Below are 25,298 nucleotides of genomic sequence, written 5' to 3' on the forward strand. Positions count from 1 at the left end.
CACGATAAAGTGACACTTGAAACGAGAAAAAGGTGGGGCTCTCTCTTGCTGAATATAGGATTAGACTTCTTTCTATATTTATCATGAATAGCTTTTACATATTGATATTTTCGCGCTTCGAACAGTTGCATCACATTGCAATTAAAATTAAGTAAATTGTCAAAAATGTAAGTGCCGATTCTTTAAGAGTATTCATATCTTCAAATTCTGTCCACTTTATGGTCCTCACATGGGCTTAATGGGAAGGGACATAAATTTAAGTGAGGATACGATCACTACAAGTGACAAGCCGTGAAATGAACCTGGAACCTATAGCGGTGTTTCAAATGGTTAGCTAAAAAATGTACTATTTTCAAATAAATAATTTGCAAAGATAGAATAAGAAAACGTTTGAATTTCCTCCCATAAGCATGTAAAATTAAGACAAATTATTTTGAATATATATATATATATATATTTGAAAATCACTCATTCTAAACACGCTGGAAGTGCATGTTAAATGTAAAAAAAAAAAACAAGGATAAACATTCCTGCAGGGCTAATATATTCACCGGCGGCAATGTCTTCGCTTACTAAGGAATCTGCGCATTGTGTTGAGATTTTGCCGACTGACTCGTAAAAATCTTCGGCTGCCAAATATTTGTGGAAGCAGACAGTGGACACGTGGCGGGCGTCGAAGAATCCAGCGTGGGTGGAGGAGAGGAAAAAACTTCTTGCCACAGAACACGAAGCACGCACCGTTACGCACTACGCACGAAAAACATCTGGGATTCAGCAGCAGCGACTTTACTTCCCAGATTCCCGGACGCATTTCATACGAGACACGTACAGACAAAGCAACCTGCATAGTGAAGTCCCTGGTTCAATATCCGATTGTAGGAAACTCGTGTTCTTGGAGCCTCTAAGACGGTGCAGTGATAACGCTGTCGACTTGTAACCAAGGGATACCGGGTATGATCTCCGTTGGATGAACATTTCGCAGTGGTTCGGGTTCTACTTTGAACCGTGGGTTCAATTCCGATTCGCCTACCCGAGAGTAATATGGACTTTTAAGCGAAGGACGGTTTGCGAAAAACTTCAATTGGCATCACAGAATTCTTGTTATAATGATAATAGTTTAATCGGAACTGCGGTAAATTACTGTTAGGCGTTGCTTCCTAAAGTAACGTACAATAATGGCATTTAAACGTTACAAGTTCAAAACCAAACTTGTTTTGTCCTGATGAATAATTAATCCAGTTCTGAATTTATCAAAGTAATCCAAGTAAACTAACTCAACCGAAATTCTGCTTCAATTAACCCCAAGCTCTGGATCCGAACAACAGGAATCGAACCCAATAACCATTGTAAAAGCATAAATCTATGATCATCAGAATAACTTACGTTATAGCTTTACCTTTACGGTAGATCATGCGAACATATAATTATATACCCTTGGGCCATGTGGCTATGTCTCAAAGGACAATGCAGAAACACCAACTCTCTGAATAAATATACAGTGAAACGGAAAGTAATTTCGTAAAATTCAATGTTATCCTAATCTCTGGCAGGCTCCCCAAAACAACTGAATGATAGACTGAAGTGGCAAAAAAATAGAAATAAGGGACAGATTTTCATCTTAGTCAGGTTCAAATCTCCAACTTGTGGTGCAATGAATTTGTTCATGCCGCCGCTACAGAGGTTTGTAAAGCTCAAAAGTTCCATACTCACAACTAAAATAGTCTAACAATTCTTAACACACATCGCAGGGTACTACATCTTTCCCTCACAAACGAAGGTAACCTTTGCACATTCATTCTTCACAGGACAAATTGTCAATTTCAACAACGCAATTTTTATGCTTAAATACATAAAACCACACAACACAAAGAATAACGATAAAATATCAGCTCAAACACAAGTGTTCAAAATCTCTTTGAAAGACAAAATAAGAAGTCAAGTTAGAAAATTTAGCTTGTTTCCCCTGCTTGTTTCATATCCTTTCTTAAATTTCCCTTCGCCGAGAAGATATTTTCCCTTGATCCACGAAAGCTTCTCCCACCTCGAACCTAACATCTTTGGGAACGAAGGCGAGCTACATTCATTTCTTACGCCGGGGCGTGACGGACCCAGCCAAGGCACGCCGTTCGATCAAGGACAACGTTCCGGAGACTCCAGCCTATTCGGCACGGCGCGGTTTCTGGCTTGGCTTGTCCGGTCCAGCATCATTCATTTTCCCTGCTTGACTCTCACTCGTCCGGACACTGGCTTATCCAAAAGTGTTGCCAACTGTGGCTAGATCATCTCAAGACTGCTGGGATGAGGTCCCAACTTATAAAATGTAACGTGATAAAAAAATATACCAGTTGACAATCATCTTATGTAAGACCTATAAAATTTGCAACTTCCTGCCAAATTAAGTCCAAAAAGGATATTTGTCCTTTTTTTACATCGTTTCTTTTCCTCTTTAGGCTAATCGCGACAATGAAGATAAAAAAAACATTGGCAGAAATCTATGAAAGAACACTCACAAAGAAGTGCCAAGGTTATGACTCGAACCCAAAACCTTTGGTAAAGACTTCCCACTGTCACTCTTTCCTTTTATCAGAATTATCTACTCCACTTGTCTGGCTTCTATACGGATATGCACAAAAATGTAGACTTGAAATGTAAAAAGTGATCACAATGAAACAGTGCAAAGATAAAAGTGATTTACTTATATAATTGTTTCAATCTGTGACAATCGAATCTACCGAACCCGGAAGAACTACAATAACAGAAACGCTGACCAAAGTCAACAGGATATAGACGTTGATGGGGTCATATAAAAGAAGAAGAAGAAGAAGAATATTGTTAAATTATTATATTTAAGCAGCAAATAAATTGAATTCAACCTTAACACACCATATATATGTCACTTTCCTCAACTGCTTGTACCGGATAACTATACACGGTTTAAACTTTGTCGTTGAAAACAAGTAGAAACAAATTAAGGTCTGTCTGTATATGGGTAGGGTGACCAGACGTCCTCTTTTATCCGGACATGTCCTCCTTTTTAGATGTCTGTCCGGCGTCCGGACGGATTTCTTAGAATTCTGTAAATGTCCTCCTTTTCTGGAAAGAGCAAACCATCGACCATAGCAAATGTGCTGCATAGAGAATGCTTCCACACATAACGATCATCATTTAAGGCATATCACTTGGGGTGAGTTAAGTGTTCGAGCAATGCTCAAATAGCATCTGTGAGCTGAACACGATTACTTTCCTAACTGAATCATTAGTAGGGTGCGGATTTATAGGCACTAAAAACCTCTGAAATAAGGCACCAAACTGATGAAAATAGGCACTTAAAAAGACACTATAAATTAGGAACGGTACGAAAATAGGCACCCTGAAATTTAGAAAAGACATTAAAACAGACAATGAATGTGAACTTATTTCAATTTTCTATTTACAATGCACAAGTAGCCTATACTGTATTGGCACTTCAGTTCATTATAAAAGTGGGATAACGATTAACAAACTAAATGATCGAAATTCGCACTTGCGGGGAATCGTCAATTAAAGTTAAAATTAAAGTTAGTTTGTGCTAACGACTGTGCGAATTTAAACAATTGATGAAAAAACAATTTGCACCATTGTAAGAAAAAAAAATTTAAACAATGTTCCAATTGTGACCCTCAAATCTGTCGAATACCAGATTTCAGTCAGTACAACATAAACAAAGCCTTTCATCCTTCAATGTAGGGAAAGCCAAGGAACGTAAAAAAAGCTGAAGTATGCAAATATTGCAGAAGAGCCATTTTTTGGCACAATAGAGCAAAATAGGAATTTATAGGCACTATTAAAATGCGTTTTCGGACTAGAAACACCATGAAACGAACTTTAGACATTAAAGCCTATGTTTTACTACAAAAGAATATAAAAGGCAAATAGGCAAAATTCCTCACGCTAGTCGTTAGTATTATTCTAACTCGTTGCTTCGCCTTCTGAAACAGCTGGAACGCACGTATTCTGTGCAGTTCCTTTTCGATTGATTGATTGATTTATTTAACTTCGCTTTTCTGCAACTTTTAGCTAATCGTGAAGATGAGGATGAACGATGATATGATGATTTTGATGAAGGGGCACTCACAAAGAACACCTATGCCCAGGCCGGGATTCGAATCCGGGACCGTTGGCGTTGTGTGGCGCGGTGTGCTAACCACTCCGTCACGGGGGTCGGCCAGTTCCTTTTCGAGTTATGCATACGCGATACAGAAACGCGTAGGAAGAATTTTGATTATTAAGTAATATTTTCTTTCATGAAATAACGAAGCGAAAGTGTAAATTCAACAATGATCGTGCCAGAAAATATCCAGCTTTTAAAGGATGGAAGAAACGAATATGAGATAAAGTGTACGGTGGCTGTCACTTTCCCCTGCTGTTGAAAGATAGCTAGAAATGTTCGTGGCATTAAAATCATATTTCTCTACCCAATCTAAACTACACAAAATTTTAATTCAGTTTTTGGAAATAAGTTAGAGCGAATCTTACTTGTTACATTTGCATTCACTTGCTGGTATATTACATTCTAATATCCAAGAATTAGAAAATGAGTAAAATTCTGTGCTTCAAATTCTAGATATTCTTTGTCATTTGTTAAATAACATATTAGAAGATTCTTTCTTTGCTTAAAGGTAAGAGGAAGTTATTGAAAGAGATCACCTGAAAAGTATCTGTGAGCAAAATGTTAGTAAGATTTTTTTTATATTGATTAAGTTATGAATAATGGCAAATGTTTTGCCATTTTTTGCGGTGTCCTCCTTTTTATGGCTTTGTCCTCCTTTTTCGCCTGCTCTGTCCTCTTTTTTGAATGTGTGTGTCTGGTCACCCTATATATGGGGCATTCCACGAAAAGTGGTCCTACTCCATGTAAATAACAAAATGAATTAATATGAAAATTATTATTGATTTTATTGCATTAAGATTTAGATGTTTGTGAATGCCTATAATTTGCACATTTCACCAATAAAAGTTACTAGCATCTGCAGCCTATTATATGCTTCACAGACAAATGAAGTCAAAATTTGCTACATTTTTAAAGAGTCAAACGTAACGTACTTTTGTTAATGCTTTCCATGCATTCAGCCTATGGCATCATACTCAAGACACTTAAGTTTTTCAATTTGTTAACAGATACCATAAAGTACATATCATATTTCCTTGAAATCGGTTCATTGTGAATATTTTAATCCAATCTCGTGTGCAGAGCGTTAAATTTTGTATGTAAAATGTTACACACGTAACGCTAGAATGCCCCACATCTGCCTCATCTACATTTATATTTATGTTCATTGATCTTCGCCGCTACAAGGTGGAAACATTTGGTACGCACACAAGACACCCGTTCGAATCAATGTGTATGATTTAGCGACGCCAAGAGATAATCTCCAAGTGTCTAACGAACAGTGTGTTCGGTAATCCTAGATCACTGCATTAACGCAACAGCGAAAACTAACAAATTACAACAACGAAATGGACATGGACAAAGGATAACGAAATTGACAAGGATAGCCGCAATAAGCCCGATTTGTTCTGGACTCAAACACATCTCATCATGACAGACAGTGGAAGTCAACGACACCAAATCTCAAAGCTTTCAAGACCAATGCAACATTATGAAATCGTTGAAACACCCTAAAATTCTTACCAGTCACTGGCAGACAACACAAATAACAGGAAATATCATATGCCCTTGAGAAAGAAAAAAAATATGCACTGCAAGATTCTACAACCCAAAATTTCGAGTTTCTGTAGTACTGACCTATGGATAACAAAGCCACGAGAAAGAAACCGGTTGGAAACACTGGGAAGAAAAAAAGAAGAAACAGTCAATGGAGTAACGCTACATAAGTACAGCAAAGCCACGTCGGAATGTAGAAGTGATCGCTCCCTACTCCACCCTCCACACAACATACAATGTATTCAGCAACTACTTGTGATCAAAGTCATGTTTCCTCACATGGACAAGGTCTTTCTTCTCGATATGTGCAACTGGTGTTCAGACGTAATACGACTCAGTTCCACTCAAGCAGCTCATTAACGAATAGGATGAAATAGAGACAAAGGATTATAAATCAATTCGACAAAAATCGAACTCTCACTCAAAAGACAAAAAACGAGTTGGCATATGCAAGACAGGCATCATTCTCAAGACAAGATTCGTATCAATCGAGTTTCCAGCTTCTCAAGATCGAGACCTTACGGTAAAAGGTCTAGAAATGAAAGAGACGTTGTATTTTTACTGTATTCGCGTACTGCTTGTTTGATTATTACAGGTTTTTTATAACATCTGTTATGTGACAAACGATGAAATGGATGTCACATCGATCAGTCACATACCTTGAGAGCATACAGAAACTAGTGTCTCTAGGAATCTAGAATTGGAAGTCCGAATGGAAGATAGATCAACGCATGTAAAGTAATAACCAAAAGCAGTTTACTAGATGCAGTTTGTAGTTTAAATATTTCAGTTTATAATAAGGCATAACTGATAATATGCTTGTAATGCAGATCGTTGTAAAGTGATTCTTTCTGCACGAACAACTGAATTCTGATACAAGATCTTTACAAGCGAATGGCCAATTACGTAAGCAGTGGTGTTGGGCAATTGTGCAATATTAGTATATTTTTTAGAATTTCGTATAAATGACCTGTATGTACAGTCAGGTTTAAAGATACGTGGCCACAACTCACATATCATTTTAATCTTGCATCTTATACGTGTACTCTGGGTGGATTTCTACATATGATTGATTGATTTGGTTTATTTTACTTCGATTTTCTGGCACTTCGACTAATCGCGAACATGAGAACGAGTGATGAAATTGATGAATGGGACATTCACAAACATCCATGCCCAGACCAAAATTTCTAACCCGGGACCTCCTGGCATCGTAGTACGGTGTGGTAACCACTCCGCCACGGAGGCCGGCTTGTACATGTGATGTATGATATCCTCTGTACTTTTTGATGTTTCTCACCAGTGGAACCCGTTTTGTTTGTTTGAACTGTTGTGTACTTTATGCACAGATAGGCAAATCGGACATGACGTACAGTTTAAAGAGGGGTCCAGAACCACTGTGCAATATGCCTCCACCGAGTATTGCCCCCCTCCCCGCGTTTGGCGCCCAATCACCGCTACTGTTCCTCACGGTACCCAAATCAAAGTGGGCGAATTTGGCGATGGACACTTTCAATGGAATGGACTTTATTCTTGATCGGGGTTCAGTTATCTCTGGTCTACCTGAGTGAATTGATAGTCAGTCATATGTGAACTTCTGATCGCCAATCAATTGTCGCGAAAGTGTTTGAAGTTGAAGTTACGTTGTTTTGCTATTTTCGTAACTTTGAACTTTAACCCCAATGAAATCCGAATTACTGAACCCCTTCCTGAATCGAACCGAGGACGCCTTGAAACAAGTGTTGGTGGAACACTGCTTCTCTTTATCGAATAGGATGGGAGGTGGCAAGATAAATTCGAATAGCATCACGTACCAATGGTCCCTATTCACTTTTCAAGGCCAGCTGTTTTGAGTTTACAATGTGCCTATAGCCATCAAAGCAGCGGCATGCATATATAATATGTACACAACAGAAACGACAGCGCATTCAAGAAAGCCCGATTACGCAAAACATGCCTTGTATTTGTGTCACACTGTCGCGCCACCTGAAGACCACGCTGACTGTCTACGGAGTCAAAGACAAGGAATTACCTCTCTCTCGTTTGCATCTTTCGCAACCGTTTGGAGATGTATTCAAACTACTTTTAATAGTTCCAATTCATAGCAATCTCAATGTATTCTAATTGTGGTTAAGTAGTACCGAATTGTGACCAGTTTACTTGAAACACAACCAAAAATTATTCGATAATGAAAGCAATCTTCACTGGGGAACTGGGGTTGTATACACACAACAAGTTACTAAGCGCAGGCCACATAATATTATATTTTCTCTGAGGTTAGAATGCTTGAGAGTGCATTTAAAGGTTTTATAAATGTTGAGGTGGGTCACAAAAAAAAACTCGGTGGGCTGTATATGGCCCCCGGGTCGTTGTTTTGGCGGCCCTGGTCTGAACAGATATTTTCTTAAATGTTTAACAAATTAGAAAAATCCGTGTTTTTCTTTCTTAAAAACGGAAGATTGTTTTGCAAAAATGTCATTTCACATACTGTAAAGTACTCTGGTTTTTCTAAGGGGTGTTACGATATGGCTTCCTTTTATAAAAGTAGTTAGTGATATCTAATACCACCATATCTTCAACGTTCTCAAAGGGAGATTATATCTCCCATCAACACCCTCCTTTCGCCTGGGCGGGCACGCTACTGCTCACACAGGTCCAAATTCCAGCTAATCTTTAATTCCATTAAAATCCAATTCACTTTGCATTGTCATTTGATTCCAAGCTCACTCAAGACAAATAAGGCCACGATTGGTCCGAATTGAAGATTTTGAGTCACACTTGGCAAAGACGCGTAACTTTTAAAGATAACATTTAATATTTTAATGTTAATAAAGTATGTGGACGTATCGTTAATAACAAATAAAATCAACTTACATTTTCATATTGTTAAGGTACACAACAATTGCATTCATGTTGTAATCTCAATAAGCCTTTTTTTTAAAAAATACATTTCAATTCCTATTTATTTTAGCCTGCTTTTCCTGCTATATCAGTAATAAAAGAGAAAATCAGTTTCGTCCGGTTGATGGAAAGCTGTTGTGTAGACAAATACCAAAGAGGATCCCCAGTAATTAATTGGAACGACACAGGAAGCATGTGGATCGGCTATAGGGCTTTCAATTAATTAATTGAACAAAAGCATGTGCATTGTCACTTTCACAGTAACATTGCACCTTCAGCTCTGGCCGAGAGAAATTGCACGTGTGAAGAATCCACGCAATAAAGAACTAAGCACACAAGATAACATTATGCAATTAATCCAATGGTTACTAAAATTCCTTGATTCGCGCATGTAGTGAACTTGTTCAACAAGCACTTGACCTGTCAAATGTAAATTTATCATTTTTAATTGCGATTTGTTATGGTAATTATGCATACTACATTGACAATTTCATAACGAATTTATGATAAAAACAAAATTTTAGAACTTTGTTTGAGGACAATTTTAATACGTGAATGTAGTTAAAGTTTAAAAGTAGGGTCCACACCACAGCAGATTTCAAGGCAAAGTCTGTAAACTTTTAATTAGTTTTTAAGTCCACTTTACACACAGATAAGCTAATCGGGAGTGGACCTACAGTTTAAAGTGGGATCTGAACAACTATGTGGCTCCACTGAGTTTCGAACCCGGGACCCCTGGATTACAAGGCGGCGACGTTACAACTACGCCATTGGAGAGGCCTGAAAAGTTTGTAAACTTGTTGAAGTACACTAAACGAACAATAATTCAAATATAATACAAAGACACAAGACTATCTCTTCCTAGGCTTCTACACTTCCGGTGAGATGTACAAAAACACGAGAAGTGTAATCAACGTATATTCACATATGTGTATAAAGTAATACTTGTAAGTACAAGCGAAGCAAGGGAATGCATGATACTCATCTTTTTGAGAAAACACCATTGTCGTTTAAATCCCGTGGAAAGTTCAGACGTTAGAAAGTTTCGCTTCTGGACACCCTCCCCCATTTGCAACGCGCAACACGGAAAGAACTAACTTCCGCATTTTTCCGTGTCTTACCTAAATAACCTTCGCTTTTTTTGTTGTTGAAAACACACATATTGGCGTTACATAAGACAATCAGGCGGCTCAGAAAAATCACATATGATATACATGAATGCTATTTAATTACCCTGTTTTACTACATTGACTTTCATCAGGTTCGTTTAATGAACCTTCAGTAGCGGTCTCGGGTGCATATTACAGCAACTAGCCGTAATACTATTTGGCGCCATACATACAGCAGTAAGCATCCGGCTGGGTGTTTTATTGGCAACAATACATTACTTCGTATTCAGATGCCCTCCGAGCAGCCTAACAATTTTCTGATGATCTACGGAAAAGGAAGTACATTTCACACCCATCAATAAACAAACAATAAGTTAGTGTATGAAAATAAGGTTATGGGCATTCCATAGTTGTGGCGATTTACATCTTAGTTGTCCTTGAATTCAGATTGAAGGTAAAAATTTAAAAACGCATTGTTTATTACAAACACGCATTTGGTAAAAACGAAGTACGCAACGTTTATACTTCTTCCACCTACTGTTCTGCAGATACGTTATTTTGCCTAATGTTTAAACGAACGGGGGTTCATGAGGTCTGGATAATAAGTCCGAAAATGCAACAATATACATGACTGACCCCCCCCCCCCTTTCTTCCATGTGCTCATCCCTACCTAATCTCTCAATACATGAAAAACGAACCCAAACATGATCAGTCATGGTTCAGCAGTAACGGTAAAGTGCTCCACTGTGCTGTGCACTACGCCATGAAGGCATATAGGGAGTGTGGGGTTAGGGCCCCAAACTTTCTTTATCGCGCCCGAAGGTTGGGGTGATGTGATCAGCACCACGCCCTTGGCCGCCTTTAACCCCCAGAGTTTCCTCCAGGTACCCACTTTATTATATGGGTCAGCGCTGGAGCCGCTAGGAAAAATTCCCACTCCCCCGCCGGGGATCGAACCCGGGTCTCTGGTATGGTAGTTATATGCCCTAACGACTGAACTACGACGGCAGTAACTGTTGTTCAGCAGTTCCCAGGGTATTTCTTGACACGAGTCAATATCATTCCTGTTGATAAATAAGTTCTTCACTCCAGACAATGTAACTGACACGTCTCTTGATACGCAGGAGTATACGCATAACTTGCAGGTTCGATTTAAATATTACGAAATTTCTTAATTGACATAGGTAAATAATTCGAAAAAACGTTAAATTTCTTCCTTGTGGGTTGCAGCGTGACATGAAGGCATTGTAATGTAGGGAGTAACGAACACCCCTCATATTCTCGATCTCGCCATTGCGGAGGTGATGAGATCATGGACGTCCGGAAGGGGGCAAAGGAGGCCAACCCCTTGAAAAATGAGTCAACAAAAATGTACATATTTCACGCATAATTTCATTTCAATCGTAGTAATATATGTTAATTATTGCAAGGGCGTTGCACAAACTGAAGCAATGCTTATTAAGGGAACAATATTACGGAGGGGGGTGTGCCTCGTTTGCCCCCTAGGAAAAAATCCTGCGGACGTCCATGGATGTGATCAACACCATGCCCAACAGTACCCAGACCCGGTACACATTGTCGGAGAAATTCTCAGCTAAGATCACCCCGCCGTCATGACCATACATCAGACTTCTAGCGAAGAAACGAGTTCTATTTTGTGCAGCAATTCTCGGAATTTGCTTTGCTCATCTGTAAATAAGGAAACTTCTAGCAAGAAGTAACCCACTAAGACATCGACGCTTCTCCCTCTTGGAAATCACTAATCTACACCGTTAAAAGTCTATTCGATCTGACCATATCAAGAAACAGTGACCTTGCACCTGAAAAATACAGTGAAAAGTTGATTGGGGCGAGATTTTTGGTCAAACTCAGAAAGGGAGATAATAACAAAAGGAGACAATGTCTGAAAAGAGTGGGACAATGAAAACTTTTTTATGCCTTCCTCTCCTCCGTGGTGTACACATGTTGAGCAGCTGCCACGATCATTTTTCCTCTCTCTCTCTCTTCCCTTCAACAAACTGGACAGGAGGAAGAGAGAAAAATGAACTGTAACGGAGGGAGGGAGAGAATGTACAAGCAAACACGCATTAAATTCGAGATTATATAGCTGACTATGCTGACAGCAAAAGAATTTCGTCTTGCTACCTTCCTGTGACCTCTTCCAAGGTCACGCTACATACCTTTCTTTCCATCACGATTCCTCCAAAATTACTTCTCCAGGACTGCCAACTGCATAGTGTTGCTACCTCTCTTCTTGCCCTAGCCTCCTTCTTTAAGGTGGCGCCATAACGAAGGGAATTTACTGCTTTGCGATACCTACTTATCACGTGGAATAGACTTCCAACTTTTTTGTTGTTGTTGTTGCAGCAAGTCTTTCCATGAAAGAAAGCCTTACGGCATGTATTAATGTTTGGCTCATTTCTAATACTGATTTCTGCTTTCGAGCTTGTTTGAGTTTGCATAAAAAGGCTCGTCGGGACTGGGCCTATAGTTATCGGACATCGAAGTCCCTTGATTATTAGGCGACAACGTTCTGTGCTTTCGAAACAGGCGTTCAAACTTGAGAATTCGTGAACGGGCTTTTTAAGGGTATTTCCATTCTGCTCATCCATTCTGGGATGGTTTCTGTATTTAACGAAAGGAACCAAAAGTGTACAGTTAACGAATATTCTAGTACTGTAAAATTAGTGCAATTTTGATATACTCATTTAAACGTTTTGTAAAATTAATTAGAAATGTTTTCATGAAAGACTAATTACACGCAGTAGAAAATGCTAATTAAAAATAGCTGAATAATGTTGACTGAACTGCACCTTGAGAGAAAAATGCCGCATAAAGCAATTGTGCCACTATTAAATGAAGCTAGTGTACGTGATCCTTCCTGCAACCTCCCTGTCTCGTTGGTATCTTACTGATAGAAACAGACAAACTCAGTGAAAATAACCACAAATAGACAACTTTTTCAACGCCTATTTTCCGGAATCTTTCATACGATCCTGTTGTTGCTGCTTTAGCCAGAAAATGAAAAAGAAAAATCATTAATTTATTGTCCAATGAACCCACATAAGTATGGATGTAAGGCTGGACAGTTTTGGAGCTTACTTCCATAGAAGTGCTCAACTGTTTAATGCATGCCCCTTGGATTGACACAAATATCATAATTAATGATATGCATGACCATTCCGAGTGCCAAAACGTGGGGGGGGGGGGGGGGGGCAAAGACAGTTTACTTTATCTTGGTAGACAAGGCTTAGCAATAAGATGACATAGTGCGGGGGGGGGGGGCACCCACGCCAGCCCTAACCGCAGGCACTGACAGAACATGTCTAAATTGACACTGCCAAATAAAATAAAAATGGGCCTTTTCTACGTCCCGTCCCGACTGCAGTCGTCACCGGGACTGAATAAAGAAATGACTGTCCCGCCTACATTGGGACATCTATTGGCTCAAAGATTATCAACCGCTAGCCGAACGTCCATTGAAGCGAAGCACATAAGCAACTTCCTGCTCCGGTCTCGTGCCCATAACCTTTCCTCCGCTTTACAAACTCATTCACGTTATTACACAAACACAATACCATTGTTTCACATGGTCGTGAGTAATGTTAACATACAGTATTTTCCTCCAATGACATACTATACTTCTTATCGCGGCACGAACCTATTGATACTACGACAGAAATCCAAATGTTTGAAAGGCGATTGCAAATGGCGTGCATTTCCTAGCACAAGAACGCGAAACAATATGCCTTTCATTAAAAAAAGAAGGTAAATATTAAACACTTTACTCAGCTCGTACGCACATTCCACGAGTGAAATGTTCCGGTTCGGAAAGCAACGCAAGCAACCTAGAAAAGACACCAGTGTCATCAGAGTGATCATTTAAAAATCTCTGGCATTCCAGAACCACACTTTCCATTGTACACGCAAAGAAAAAAAAAGTGAAATTTACAAAGCGTTCCGTCTAGTTGCACTGGTCCTCTCCGGTTTAAAGGTTCTCGGGCCGAAACCTGTGGCTGAGTGCACATCGCGCTGCGACGCCAGGGGCTTCCGGGTTCGAATCCCGCTCGGGCATGGTTATTTGTGAAAATCAATCAATCAATTAAAGGTTCTTGGAAAGGACAGGGAAGACAGGGGTACTGGGTTAGAATCCTAGGATCCTAATCGCATTGCGTAACCTTCAGTCGAGGTACCAGTCAAGGGCGTCCTCAGGGGGGAGGGAGCGAAGGCACTTGCCTCCCTGACATTTCTGGAAAGTGTAAATGTAATTCGAATGGTGAAATCGTAGCGATATTTTATAACAAAATATTATTATTATCGTTATCATTATTATTATTTTACTCTAACCTTCGGCATGTAAAAACATGGATTATAGGTACCTTGAAAGACAGTAGAATAAGTGGTCCCTGACTCTGATTGATATCTGTGCATTGCAGGCAGGTATCTAGAAATATGTTTCGGGGGGGGGGGGGTCCGAACCAAGTGTCTCAGGAACAATAATAATAATGTTTATATTAATTATCACACAATTAGGAAAAAAAACTGTATAAGAATAGAGATATAAGAGTACATATTCATTGCATAGTTTAGTTAAGATCGAAATAATTTACATAAAAACAAGTGCCCTGGCAAATAAAATTAATGTCAAATAGATGAATAATTGAATATTTATCGAATAATAAACATGATGTTACATGTAGTTGGAGAAAAGTAAGCTTCTGATTAAAATTTTATGCATATTATTTTGAGAAGTAGTGTAATGTAATGTTATTCAAAGCCGTATGATCCCAATATAATACTTGCCCTCTAAAAAGTTCAGAGGAAATAATTAATAACCATTGATTATGCAACAAATACTACTATTTTCATTACTTAATTTTAGTACTTGGTGAGTCCATCGGGGGGTCCGGACCCTCTAAATATGTCCTTCCAGTCCTTCAAAGCCGTATGATCCCCATATAATACTTGTCTTCCAATAAGTTCAGAGGAAATTATACAACAAATGCTAAACGAGTATATTTTCATTATTTAATTTTCGTACTTAATAAGTCTTTCGGGTAGGGTGGGGGGTCCAGACCCCCTAAATACGTCCTTCGTGTCCTTCAAATGTAATACTTGTTTTACAATAAGTTCAGAGGAAATTATACAACAACGGCTAAACGAATATATTTCTCATTATTTAATTTTAGTACTTGATAAATTTTTCCGGGGGGGGGGGTCTGGACCCCCTAAATACGTCCTTGGTTCATTGTGAAAGAGTACAAACAGAAAAAGAACTGTTCATTCATCAACAAAGTAAAAGGCTAGATGCTTATTGAAATGAAGCAAGGTGAATCCAATTTCTATCTAAATAGTAGACTCGAGTCTTAACTTGTATACAACGCCAAAGTATTTTCAATTCAATTTGAATTTTACGATTTGTAAAGTAGTAATAACTGATAATAATAATAGCGTTTATATGACTCTGCCTCCCTTAGAAAAAATTCAGCGCGCGCCGTTGGTACCAGCACAGCATTTACTTGGGAGTGGCTGAGGGAAAACAGGGGTGTCCTGTCTCAGGATTGGAATCCGAACACAAGAGTGTCTCTGCTTTTTATCTCATTACATATTCATCAATTCATGGGCGTGCATAACCTAAACAAATAGCAAAGTTGCCTTTATAAATTACAGAGAAATTCAAACCAACGTGTGTCAATAAATGTTTTGTTCATTTTCTATGCAATACTGCTGTCTGCCGGTCCCCGTGGCGGAGTGGGGTTAGCACATCGCGCTACGACGACAAGGGTTCCGGGTTCGAATCCCGGCCTGGGCATGGATGTTTGTGCGTGTCCATTCATCAATTTCATCATATCATCACTCATCCCCATCTTCGCAAATTAGCCAAAAATGGCACAACAAGCGAAGAAAAATAAAGCAAATCAATCAAATACTGCTGTCTGAAAATAATAGAGGATAGCATCGCAACATGCATTATTAGAACGAGAATGAAAACTACCCACAAAAGTGGAGCGGAATTGTCTTGTCGCCGAGTTAGGTCCATGGAAAACTGGAGTAAGCAATACATAACATTAAAAACTAAAAGGAAATGAGGTGTTGGACAGCAACGGTACAAAAAATGTGTATAGAGTGGTGGTGATGGTTACTAGAAATCATAGCATATTCTTTAGAGGGGAGAAGTGGCATTCCAGGGATATATTAGAATATAAGCTTTGAAAATAATTGCTAATTCCAACAACTGACATTGGAATAGATTCAATAATGTTGCTAGTTAAATCTAATGATTTTATTTTTTTATTTTCCATCCCGCTATAAACTCACTTTCTCCTCCAAATTTTTACATTTTTTTGATAGCATATCCCCACAGCTAAAACAAAGTAAGGATGCACGTCAATCAATCAACCATTCTAGCAATGTCTAATAATAAGCAACATTTATGCCTTACTTATGGTATGAATTACTATAATCTTTGTATTAATTCTATTATACCAACTAGATGATCGAACAGTTATTCAATTCCTCCCCTACATCAGTATTTGAACACATTCAATATTCTGTCTTGCAACATTAACAATTATATTCTATCATAGTGGTGCAAATGATGCGCTTTCCTCCTCCTATTTTTGTCTGAAGCCCGCATTTACGCACATAGCGGCTGATCGGGAACGGATCTACAGTTTAAAATGGGACGCAAACCGCTATGCAATTCCTGCCCGGCCCCCGTGGCGGAGTGGTTATCACATCGTGCTACAACGCCAGGGGTCTCGGGTTCGAATCCTGGCCTGGGCATGAATGTTTGTGAGTGTCCATTCATTAATTTCATCATATCATCACTCATCGCCATCTTCGCATATAGCCAATAATGGCACAACAAGCGAAGAAAAATAAACCAAATCAATCAATCACTATGCGACTCCATCGGATTTCGAACCCGGGACCGCTTGAATACAAGGCGGCGACGATTCTATTTTTATGCGTAACAACGAGAAACACCAATACTGCCACAATTATTCATTATAAATTTTAATTCACTAATGTGCACAATCAAGAATTAAAAATAATCATTTACGTTTTTTGCCCTGCTTAGATTGTATCTATAATAACAGTATTTCACTATAAATATCTTGTAAACACGTATTTCAACTGGCTATATACAAATGGAACTTTCTTTATTATTTGTTCTATTGCTCACTCTCACTATACCCGCATAAGGTTTTAATTATGCATGGTATTCATTGTTATTGAAATTCATTGATGTATATACTTGAACGGCACAATAACAGTCGATAAAATTCGTAATTAAGAAAGCCAAAAAACTCCGGGTGCTGTGTGGTATACGAATACATGAATAAATATTCAATGAAAACAATGCAGAACATTGCGGAGTCAATTTCACGGGCCATTGGGCGCTTCTTTGCAAATGCTAGAGATAATGCTTTTGGCCTAAGTATCTCTATTTTTAAGTAAATAACATCTACGATCACACCTACACGTACATTTGACGAGTTTACGAATGTGTGGCGCTTTTTTCCACTAGTGTACTTAGCAGGTGGTAATCGAAAACATGCTGATGCAAAAATATTTAACAGCCTAGAACACAGCAAAATGCATACACCCCTGGATAAAATGCTTATTCCATGAAAACATCCTTCATAAGATAAACTTTAAGAAAGTCTAATAAGAACACTGGGCAACTTTTGATTCCCGCAGCTTTGGAATTCATTTCGTACTTTTATTGCAAACACTACAATACTTTATGACGGTACCTGCAACCTACAGTTTACACAATAAGAAGTATATTCTTGACTTTTCTTCGCATATTATCATACTTGCAAACGCGACCTACTGTAATAAACTCAACTTTTCTTCCCACATAGTAAGCTAGCAAGATTGGTTACATACAGCTTCACGCGTTTTCATGAAGATGGCAGCACGAACGCGAACACCTCTTCCAAAATCTTTTTCGCTCGATTTTTTACATTTTCTCCACATCTATCACTGGGTTTCAACAAAGTAAGCACATATTTAGCACACGTAATTTTAAACCAAGCGTTCTGTCACCACATACACGGCATTACACACAGCAACTCGCTTTAAAACACACAAATATCTCAGGAATTCCGTGATTTGACGTGGGGGCTCCTGAAGGTAGAGTCTGCTTTTCGCACACAAACTTACCTGTCCCGCGGGTCAATCCATGTTGTTTTCTTGTTATTGTGGTCGATAAAGTAGATTTTTCCATCGTAATCTCTTCCAATGTCCCAACCAGCGGGTAGAGGTATCTCTCCATTTCGTCTTCTTGGCATATTTCATGAATAAAATCCATCCAAAACTTTAGCAACTGGCACACACAGCCTACTATTCCACCATGTTGAATACCTCATTATCATGGCTCGCGTGACGTCACCTTGAAGTCATGCGCCGCAGCCAATGAGCATCCAGATCCTCAGGAAAGGAATGTGAGTATTAACATAACAGCCATGAAGCAGCTTCAATGACTTCTATATGATCTCTCCGAATTCAGTATCAATTGCCTCGCTAACACACGTTGCAGCTGGCGAAGGGGCATTTTCTACCTGTTGCAGGCTTGACTGCGTAACGCAATTGAACGCTTATCGGTACGAGATCGCGAAAATTATTTATTGTAGATATTAGATATCGTTGCATTTGCGCGTCTCTCCCGTCCGTAACATTCCAGCACACACTAATCAGGTTGATGGACGGGAAAAAAATAGCAATGGGATGCTTTTCACGCTACACAACAACCAAGCAACTGCAATGATGCAGATTACCGTCATTCAGAACAAAATCAAAAGGAAAGCTAAAGTTAATCCTTTAAGGTAGAATACGCTTCTCAAAAAATGCACACAATTTTAACGCGAAGCGTTAACATCTTGCAAATATAATTAATTATCGCGTGGATGAGTGATAATGAACGTCAACAGGATTTTGTCCAAGGGAGGGGCAAGCAAGGCTTTTTTTTACAGGGGGCAAACGAAACATATTTTTTACCATAATAATGTTGTCCCCTAAAAAAACACTCAGTTTGAAGTTATTATGTTCCTGCAATGTCCCTTTAATAATTAACATAAATAACTGTGACTGAAATGAAATAACATAAGTGAAATATATAATTTTATATTGACATTAATTATCCGGGGGGGTTACCACAGCCCCTCCTACCGGACGTCCATGATGGTGATAAGCAGGGTGCGAAATCACTGCAGATTGGTTGGTGGGATGGAGCAGAAAGACACACACACAAATACACACACAATATATGTGTGTGTGTGTGTATATATATATATATATATATATATATATATATATATATATATATATATAATATATTATATATACTTATATACGTATATATAATGTCATTAAATATATGTCAATTATTAAATAATCAAATTATATTATAAAATATACAATATATTATATCGACTGTCTTTCATTCAAAATGTAATTGAAAATTGAAGATTTTAATGTATTACTGATGCTTTGAACAATGATATGCAAAAGGAGGAGGGGCAAAAATTAAGACATTAAGAAGTTAATAATTTTCTGTATAAAATTCATATATAAATGCTATTAGGTATACGTGTTTTATTAATATATGTATATACTTCGTGGTTGCTAACGAAAGGCGATGAGAAATGGAGAAGAAATAACAAGTCGGTCTAATTTCTGTATTCTGGGGATTGCTGGGTTCAGTGTCCTAAGAGATGAGGCTCTTTGTTGTCCGTTTTTTCTTTTCGTATGTTTTCGATATTATTCCAGTCAAGTTTATTCGAATACCAAACTAATTGTTTATGTTTGTTGTTAAAACAAAAACTCCCCCCGGAAGAATTTGGTGGGGGGGGAATTTCAGGACAAGATTGTTGGTGGGGGAATTCTCCCCATCCCCCCGGGATTTCGCACCCTGGAAGATGAAATGGATGAGAGGGCAATCACTAACACACAAGAGCGGCACACAACACACGAGCCCCATGGATGATTATATTGGCCGTGAGTCCACACGCCAGAGCCTCGCCAGTCTGCATAAAATAGTCCAGGGTCTACTACGTGGAAGTGAGGTTGACATTTAGAAATTGTCATTCCTTACACCCCATCAAATCCGGGAACTTTTCTAACGGTGGAAGCGGCCCCGGCGCCTACCCAGCGTCGAATAACATGGGTACCTGGGGGAAACCCTGGGGGGTAAAGGCGGTCAGGGGCGTGATGCTGATCACATCACCCCCACTCACGACCGGATCAAGAAAGTGTGGGGCGTTACCCCCACACACCCTATACGCCTTCATGGCGTGGTGCTATGTACAGGGGAACACTTTACCTTTTTTTTTACCTTTTTTTACACCCCATTTTTTTTGTGATGCTTTCTTGTGAAAGTTTCTGGAAAAAAATTCTCTTGATTTTTTTAATTCGGGTTGAGGATCATTTTGAACCCACCATGGCCAATCGGGACTAGAGCTAAAGTTTTATTTTTATTAGTTCAGATTCAAGAGACTTAACTAAAAAAAAGTTAATTATGAGCCCAAGACAGAGAACCCCTCCCCTCCTCCCAAAATGATCAACGCACAGTGATAAGGGATGGAATTGACGTAAGTTTCCTGTTTGTTCCTGAATTTATTCCATCTATTCACCTTATGAGTTAAAAAATATAAATAACAAACAACGACAAAAATATATTCAAATAATTACCGCGAGAGCGTAAGAGTTCCAAGCGTCAGGGCCCCATTATTTTTTTAATGCTAATGTCAGTGCAAAATCGTCAAGATATACACAAGATCAGAAACATTAGTCGCCACCTTCAACATTCATATCTTCCCTGATATACTGCATTTGAGAGAGTTGGTTCAGATCTTTATTTTAATTTTATTGCTATTTCTATTTTGGTTAATTTATGTCGTTTTTCTGCCTCTTGGTTTAATATTGTGAAAAAACTTCGTCAAAGTTATTTTTCTGTCAAATTCAAAAGATGGCCATCCAAATTATTCGTTGGTATTGTGAAATGTTGCAATAATTTACCTCAGTGAGTTCTGTGCATCAATACACACGATTTGAAAAAAAAAAAAAAAAACTGCCTTTGGCAACACTTTGCTTATTTGTTATTAAAACATGCATGTTCTTACATATGTTTTTCTCTCTAAATTTTCCCAATATACAGGGCATTCTCTTGGCAGAAAGCGTTTCTTTCATTCCGTTTCGCATTCCGTTATACGGTCGTAAACACCGGGTTGCGTGACTTTTCGGACACTCTGTACATTGTTAGGGCGCATGGTGAACTGATGAGATTGATTATGGGACAAACACAATTTATCATTTCTATGCTTTACCCAAGGATCGAACCTCTGACCTCGGAGCATGCGTAAATTCCGATGACATGTATTTGATGAAGGGACCCAACGCATGCGATGGAGGAACGATGATGCCCAGGCCCGATCTCGAACCCTCAACCCCCGATGGCGAGATCGTGTGTGACCAAATGATGCGCTCGGCTACCGAAGACGCTCGCTCCATCTTTCCGTTCTTTCATTTTTCTCTTACGGCTTTCTTTATGCCTAATTTTGACCATCTCCATTCTTCTCTTCATTCCATGCTTTCCCTTGTCTACTCTTAATTTTTCTCTCCTCTACTCTTCTCTTCTCTCATCTCCTGTGCTCTCCTCTCCTTACCAGTTACCACTCCACCTGTCCTTTTCTTTCCTTTCCACTCTGCTTTCCCTTCCTTTTATTTCTCTTTCATTATTTTTCTTTTGCCGCCCCCCTAGTGGAGAGGTTAGCACATCGCGCTACGACGCCAAGGGTCCCGGGTTCGAATCCCGGCCTGGGCGTGGATGTTTATGAGTGTCCATTCATCAATTTAATCATGTCATCACTCATCTCCATCTTCTGAAATTAGTCAAAAGTGGCCCAAAAAGCGAAGTAAAAATAAAGCAAATCAAAATCAAATTTTATTTTCCTTTCATTTCTTTTTCTTTATTTTTATTTCTTTTCATCTCTCAATCGAGACGAGAACGAGACTTAGTATCTAAGACTTTAGTATGATATTTGATTTGGTGTTTTAAGTCCACTTTATGCACAATAAGGCTAATCGGGGCTGGACCTACAGTTTTAAGTGGGATCCGAACCACTATGTGTCTCCAACGGGTATCGAACCCGGGACCCCTTGTTTACAAGGTGACGACGCTACCGCTGCGCCATCAGGGAGGCAGTAAGATATTTGAAAATAAATATACTTTACTATGTGACTTCTTCAGTCGTACCATGCGGATATCTACCTCTTTATTTTCGTAAGTAATATATTTTGTTTTTCGTAATTGCAAAGTCAATTCGTTTGTGGCAATTGTGATCCTTTGTTGCGTGATTCAAGATAAAATTCAATTTCTCTGTGATTCGTAACGTCGAAACAAGACGTCAAACAGAAAATATTTATTGTGGATAGTTGTGAAAGTTTGCGCGGGGAAAAATTTATATTTTCGAACAGGGTGCGATTTGAAGGGGGGATTTTCCGCTCCCTGCCTTGAATCATCCCACCCTCTGGTTAGGAATGACACATCTCAACCAGAGATAATTATATACTACTACATGGCTATACATAAAAATACACATATCGTTAAGCATTTTTTTCTTATTAAATGTTGCCTATTAATCGTTGGCAATATTCTTATTTTGTTTCTGAGTTGCCAATTAGGCGATATTGAATTCAAAATATTAATTTTCCTGTGGTTTTATTTTAAAATTTAACTTAGAATACGGCTGATTTATGTTCCACTTTATATCAGAATTAGATTTTAAGGAATTAACTACATATTATGTAGGTAAAAGGTATACGTCATGAGAGGTTAAAATTAATGAGGAGAACTATTACTAAATACGTAGTTTTCTGGCGAGCTATTGGTAAACATCTATAAGATAACTAATATATTAAACCCACTAAGTCCATCTCTCTTCGATAATAATCACAAATTCCACCCTGCTTTCGAACATTGAATCTTTGTCTTGTTCGATTTTTGCAAGACTGAATTTTTCTTGGTGTCAGTTCATTTATTCGTCGTCGCCATTATAAGGATATACAAAGCGGAGTTAAATACTCAATAGGGCACATACAAAACAGCAAGGGGGAAGTTTAAGCTTCCTCTCTTGCGATAACCTTTGCTTGGTGCCCTCCCAGATGCTGAGATGTATGGATATATGGGATGCTCATATATCAATTTCTTTAACGATTTACTGCGCCTAGAATAATGATAAGACTACTAAAGGAGGTATTAAGAGACTATTGACAGCTATTCGTTTATGGAGCATGGGATTTATCACAATATAAAATCTATATTTCCTCAGAGATAAAATGTCACCAGCTTGTATCAAACCACAATTAATTCCTTTCGCCGATCGTACGTGACAAAACTTATGAATTATGATTGACAAGCTGCTAATCTCCCCGGCATCCAACATCAATACATATTTGTTTAGCTTCGGTAAATATGTAGTCTTAAAAAATCCTAAATCGTGTCCTAAAAAATGTGACTTCATCTTTTCCAACTTGGGTTTTGAAGAAAATTTGAGAAAATATGTTTACAAGTTAAATGAACTCAAGTATCCACGAAGATCAAGAACTACGTGACACCAAGACCTATAAGCAGGTAAGAATTGCAGTCAGGTCTGTGCAAATCATATGGAATTATCCCCATAGGAATTCGCTGCTTCTGTTTCCAGTTTTCCTTTGAAGTGTACCAGATTTTTTACGTACAGGTGGGCTCGCGTGTAACCACGTGTACCCTGGTGGGGAGGAGGGGCAGAGGACAGCTCAACTTTAAATCCCTTCTTTGACTTTTCCAACGGCATTGCATGGATGCTAAGGGCTCAGAACAAGGGAGCCCTTTTTTACTCTCGGAAAAACGTTCAAAATGGAAAAATTTCGAGACGAAACAAAAAAAAAACGTTTAAAAAAGCGACATGATAGAACTAGATCTTCAAAACCTGTCGAAACGAGACCAAGAAGACTCATATATACTCAGTGGCGTACGCAAGGGAGGGGTTACGGGATTTAACCCAACCCCCCCCCCCCCTTGAGCTTGTGAAATATTATGAAAAATGTTGTGGAAAAAATTTTAAATGGCCAATTTATCACAATCAAAGATCTGGGACAATACTATTACTACTTCTACTACTATTACTACTACTACTACTAATAATAATAATAATAATTTGAATTATTATTTCCATGCAGCATGGAGAAAAGCACAGCATTCCAACCACACGCGTCTTTCAGAGTGATGCCTTGAAAATAAACACGAATTCTTGAAAATAAAATATAAGTGCAACTATGATTTAAAACGGAAAAAAAAGTTTTGTATCTCAGTTGCAACAATGTTCAATACACTGGCGTACGCAGGATTTTTTTTCTGGAGGGGCTGGAATAGTAAATGTGGATAGCACATGGCTTCGTTTTGGAGGGCAGGAAGCATAATAAAATATTTCGTATTTTTGGAGCTTTTCAGTCTATTAAAATTGTATTCAAGGACAAAAATGGTAATCGGGAATCGCTTAAAAAGGGGTTTCGCATTTACACATTTTGATTTTTTAAAGTTCTTAACGGAAGCCGGAAAAATTCCAACCAATTTCGGGAATCGAATCCGGATCTCCCGCGTGATTGTCAGACGCTCTACCGATCAGACCACCGCAGCTCCTTGGATGAGTTCCATACTTTGATTATTTCAATTTATTTCAATATATTTTCTTGTTTTTATGTATTTTCTTCAGCCTTAAAATGTCTCACCTCGTTGACCAGACAATTATTTCGTAACAAAGAAACAAAAAAATGCTCCCAGGATTTGATAAAAAATCGAATGACTAGAAAGTAATTTCGTTCTATTGTTTTCATAAATACTATATTTATGTAGATCTCTACTACTTATTAGTAGTAGTGAAATTAGTAGTAATTCAGCTAATTAATTAATTATAAGTATTATTAATCAATTGTGATTATTATTATTTAATTAAAGTATAATAAAACAATGGTAATGTGAGTTTCGAGAAACTTTTAGAAATAACCCCCCCTTGATGAAATCCTGCGTACGCTACTGGATAGACTTGCGCAACATCGAGAGTGGAAAGAGATGATATGCATGTTTCTACATCGAGTCGAGATAAGTACGAGACAAACCTTCTCAAACACGAGACGACACGAGAGAATAACAAGTCCTGTCTCTATACAATCCCTACTCTGCCTTCTCGGTTTTTAGTGCTGGCAACTTTGTACTACATATACCGGGTGTTTCAGAAATAATTGAAAGGGTATTATTCTGTCCATTTTGAAACATACCAATGCAATGAGAAATTGAAGTTCCGAATATTAATAAAAAAATAATTTTAAAAAACATTTGGTTCAGTTTCTTGACATCAACGAACATTGCAAGTTCATGCAATAGACGACTTAGGTCAGGAAGATTGAAGTTGTATTCGATTTGGTTTGATTGATTGACTGGTTTGCTTTATTTTACTTCGCTTTTCTGTAACATTTGGCTAATCGCGAAGATGACGAGGAGTGATGATATTATGCACATGCCCAGACCGGGATTCGA

The 25,298-nt window shown here is 38.5% G+C and overlaps 1 protein-coding gene across 1 annotated transcript in view; it reads right to left on the bottom strand.

The window, feature by feature from the left end:
- kibra (WW and C2 domain containing protein kibra) overlaps positions 1–18,081 on the bottom strand; it is a 98,322-nt gene extending 80,241 nt beyond the window's left edge. The window contains exon 1 of the mRNA XM_083110269.1: positions 17,891–18,081. Coding sequence (XP_082966395.1) covers positions 17,891–18,018 — 128 coding nt within the window. The 5' untranslated portion in view covers positions 18,019–18,081. The remainder of the gene's footprint in view (positions 1–17,890) is intronic.
- Positions 18,082–25,298: the final 7,217 nt, after the last annotated feature.

This window comes from Lepisma saccharinum, chromosome 1, assembly GCF_977018435.1.
Source record: "Lepisma saccharinum chromosome 1, izLepSacc3.1, whole genome shotgun sequence".
Classification (NCBI taxonomy): domain Eukaryota; kingdom Metazoa; phylum Arthropoda; class Insecta; order Zygentoma; family Lepismatidae; genus Lepisma; species Lepisma saccharinum.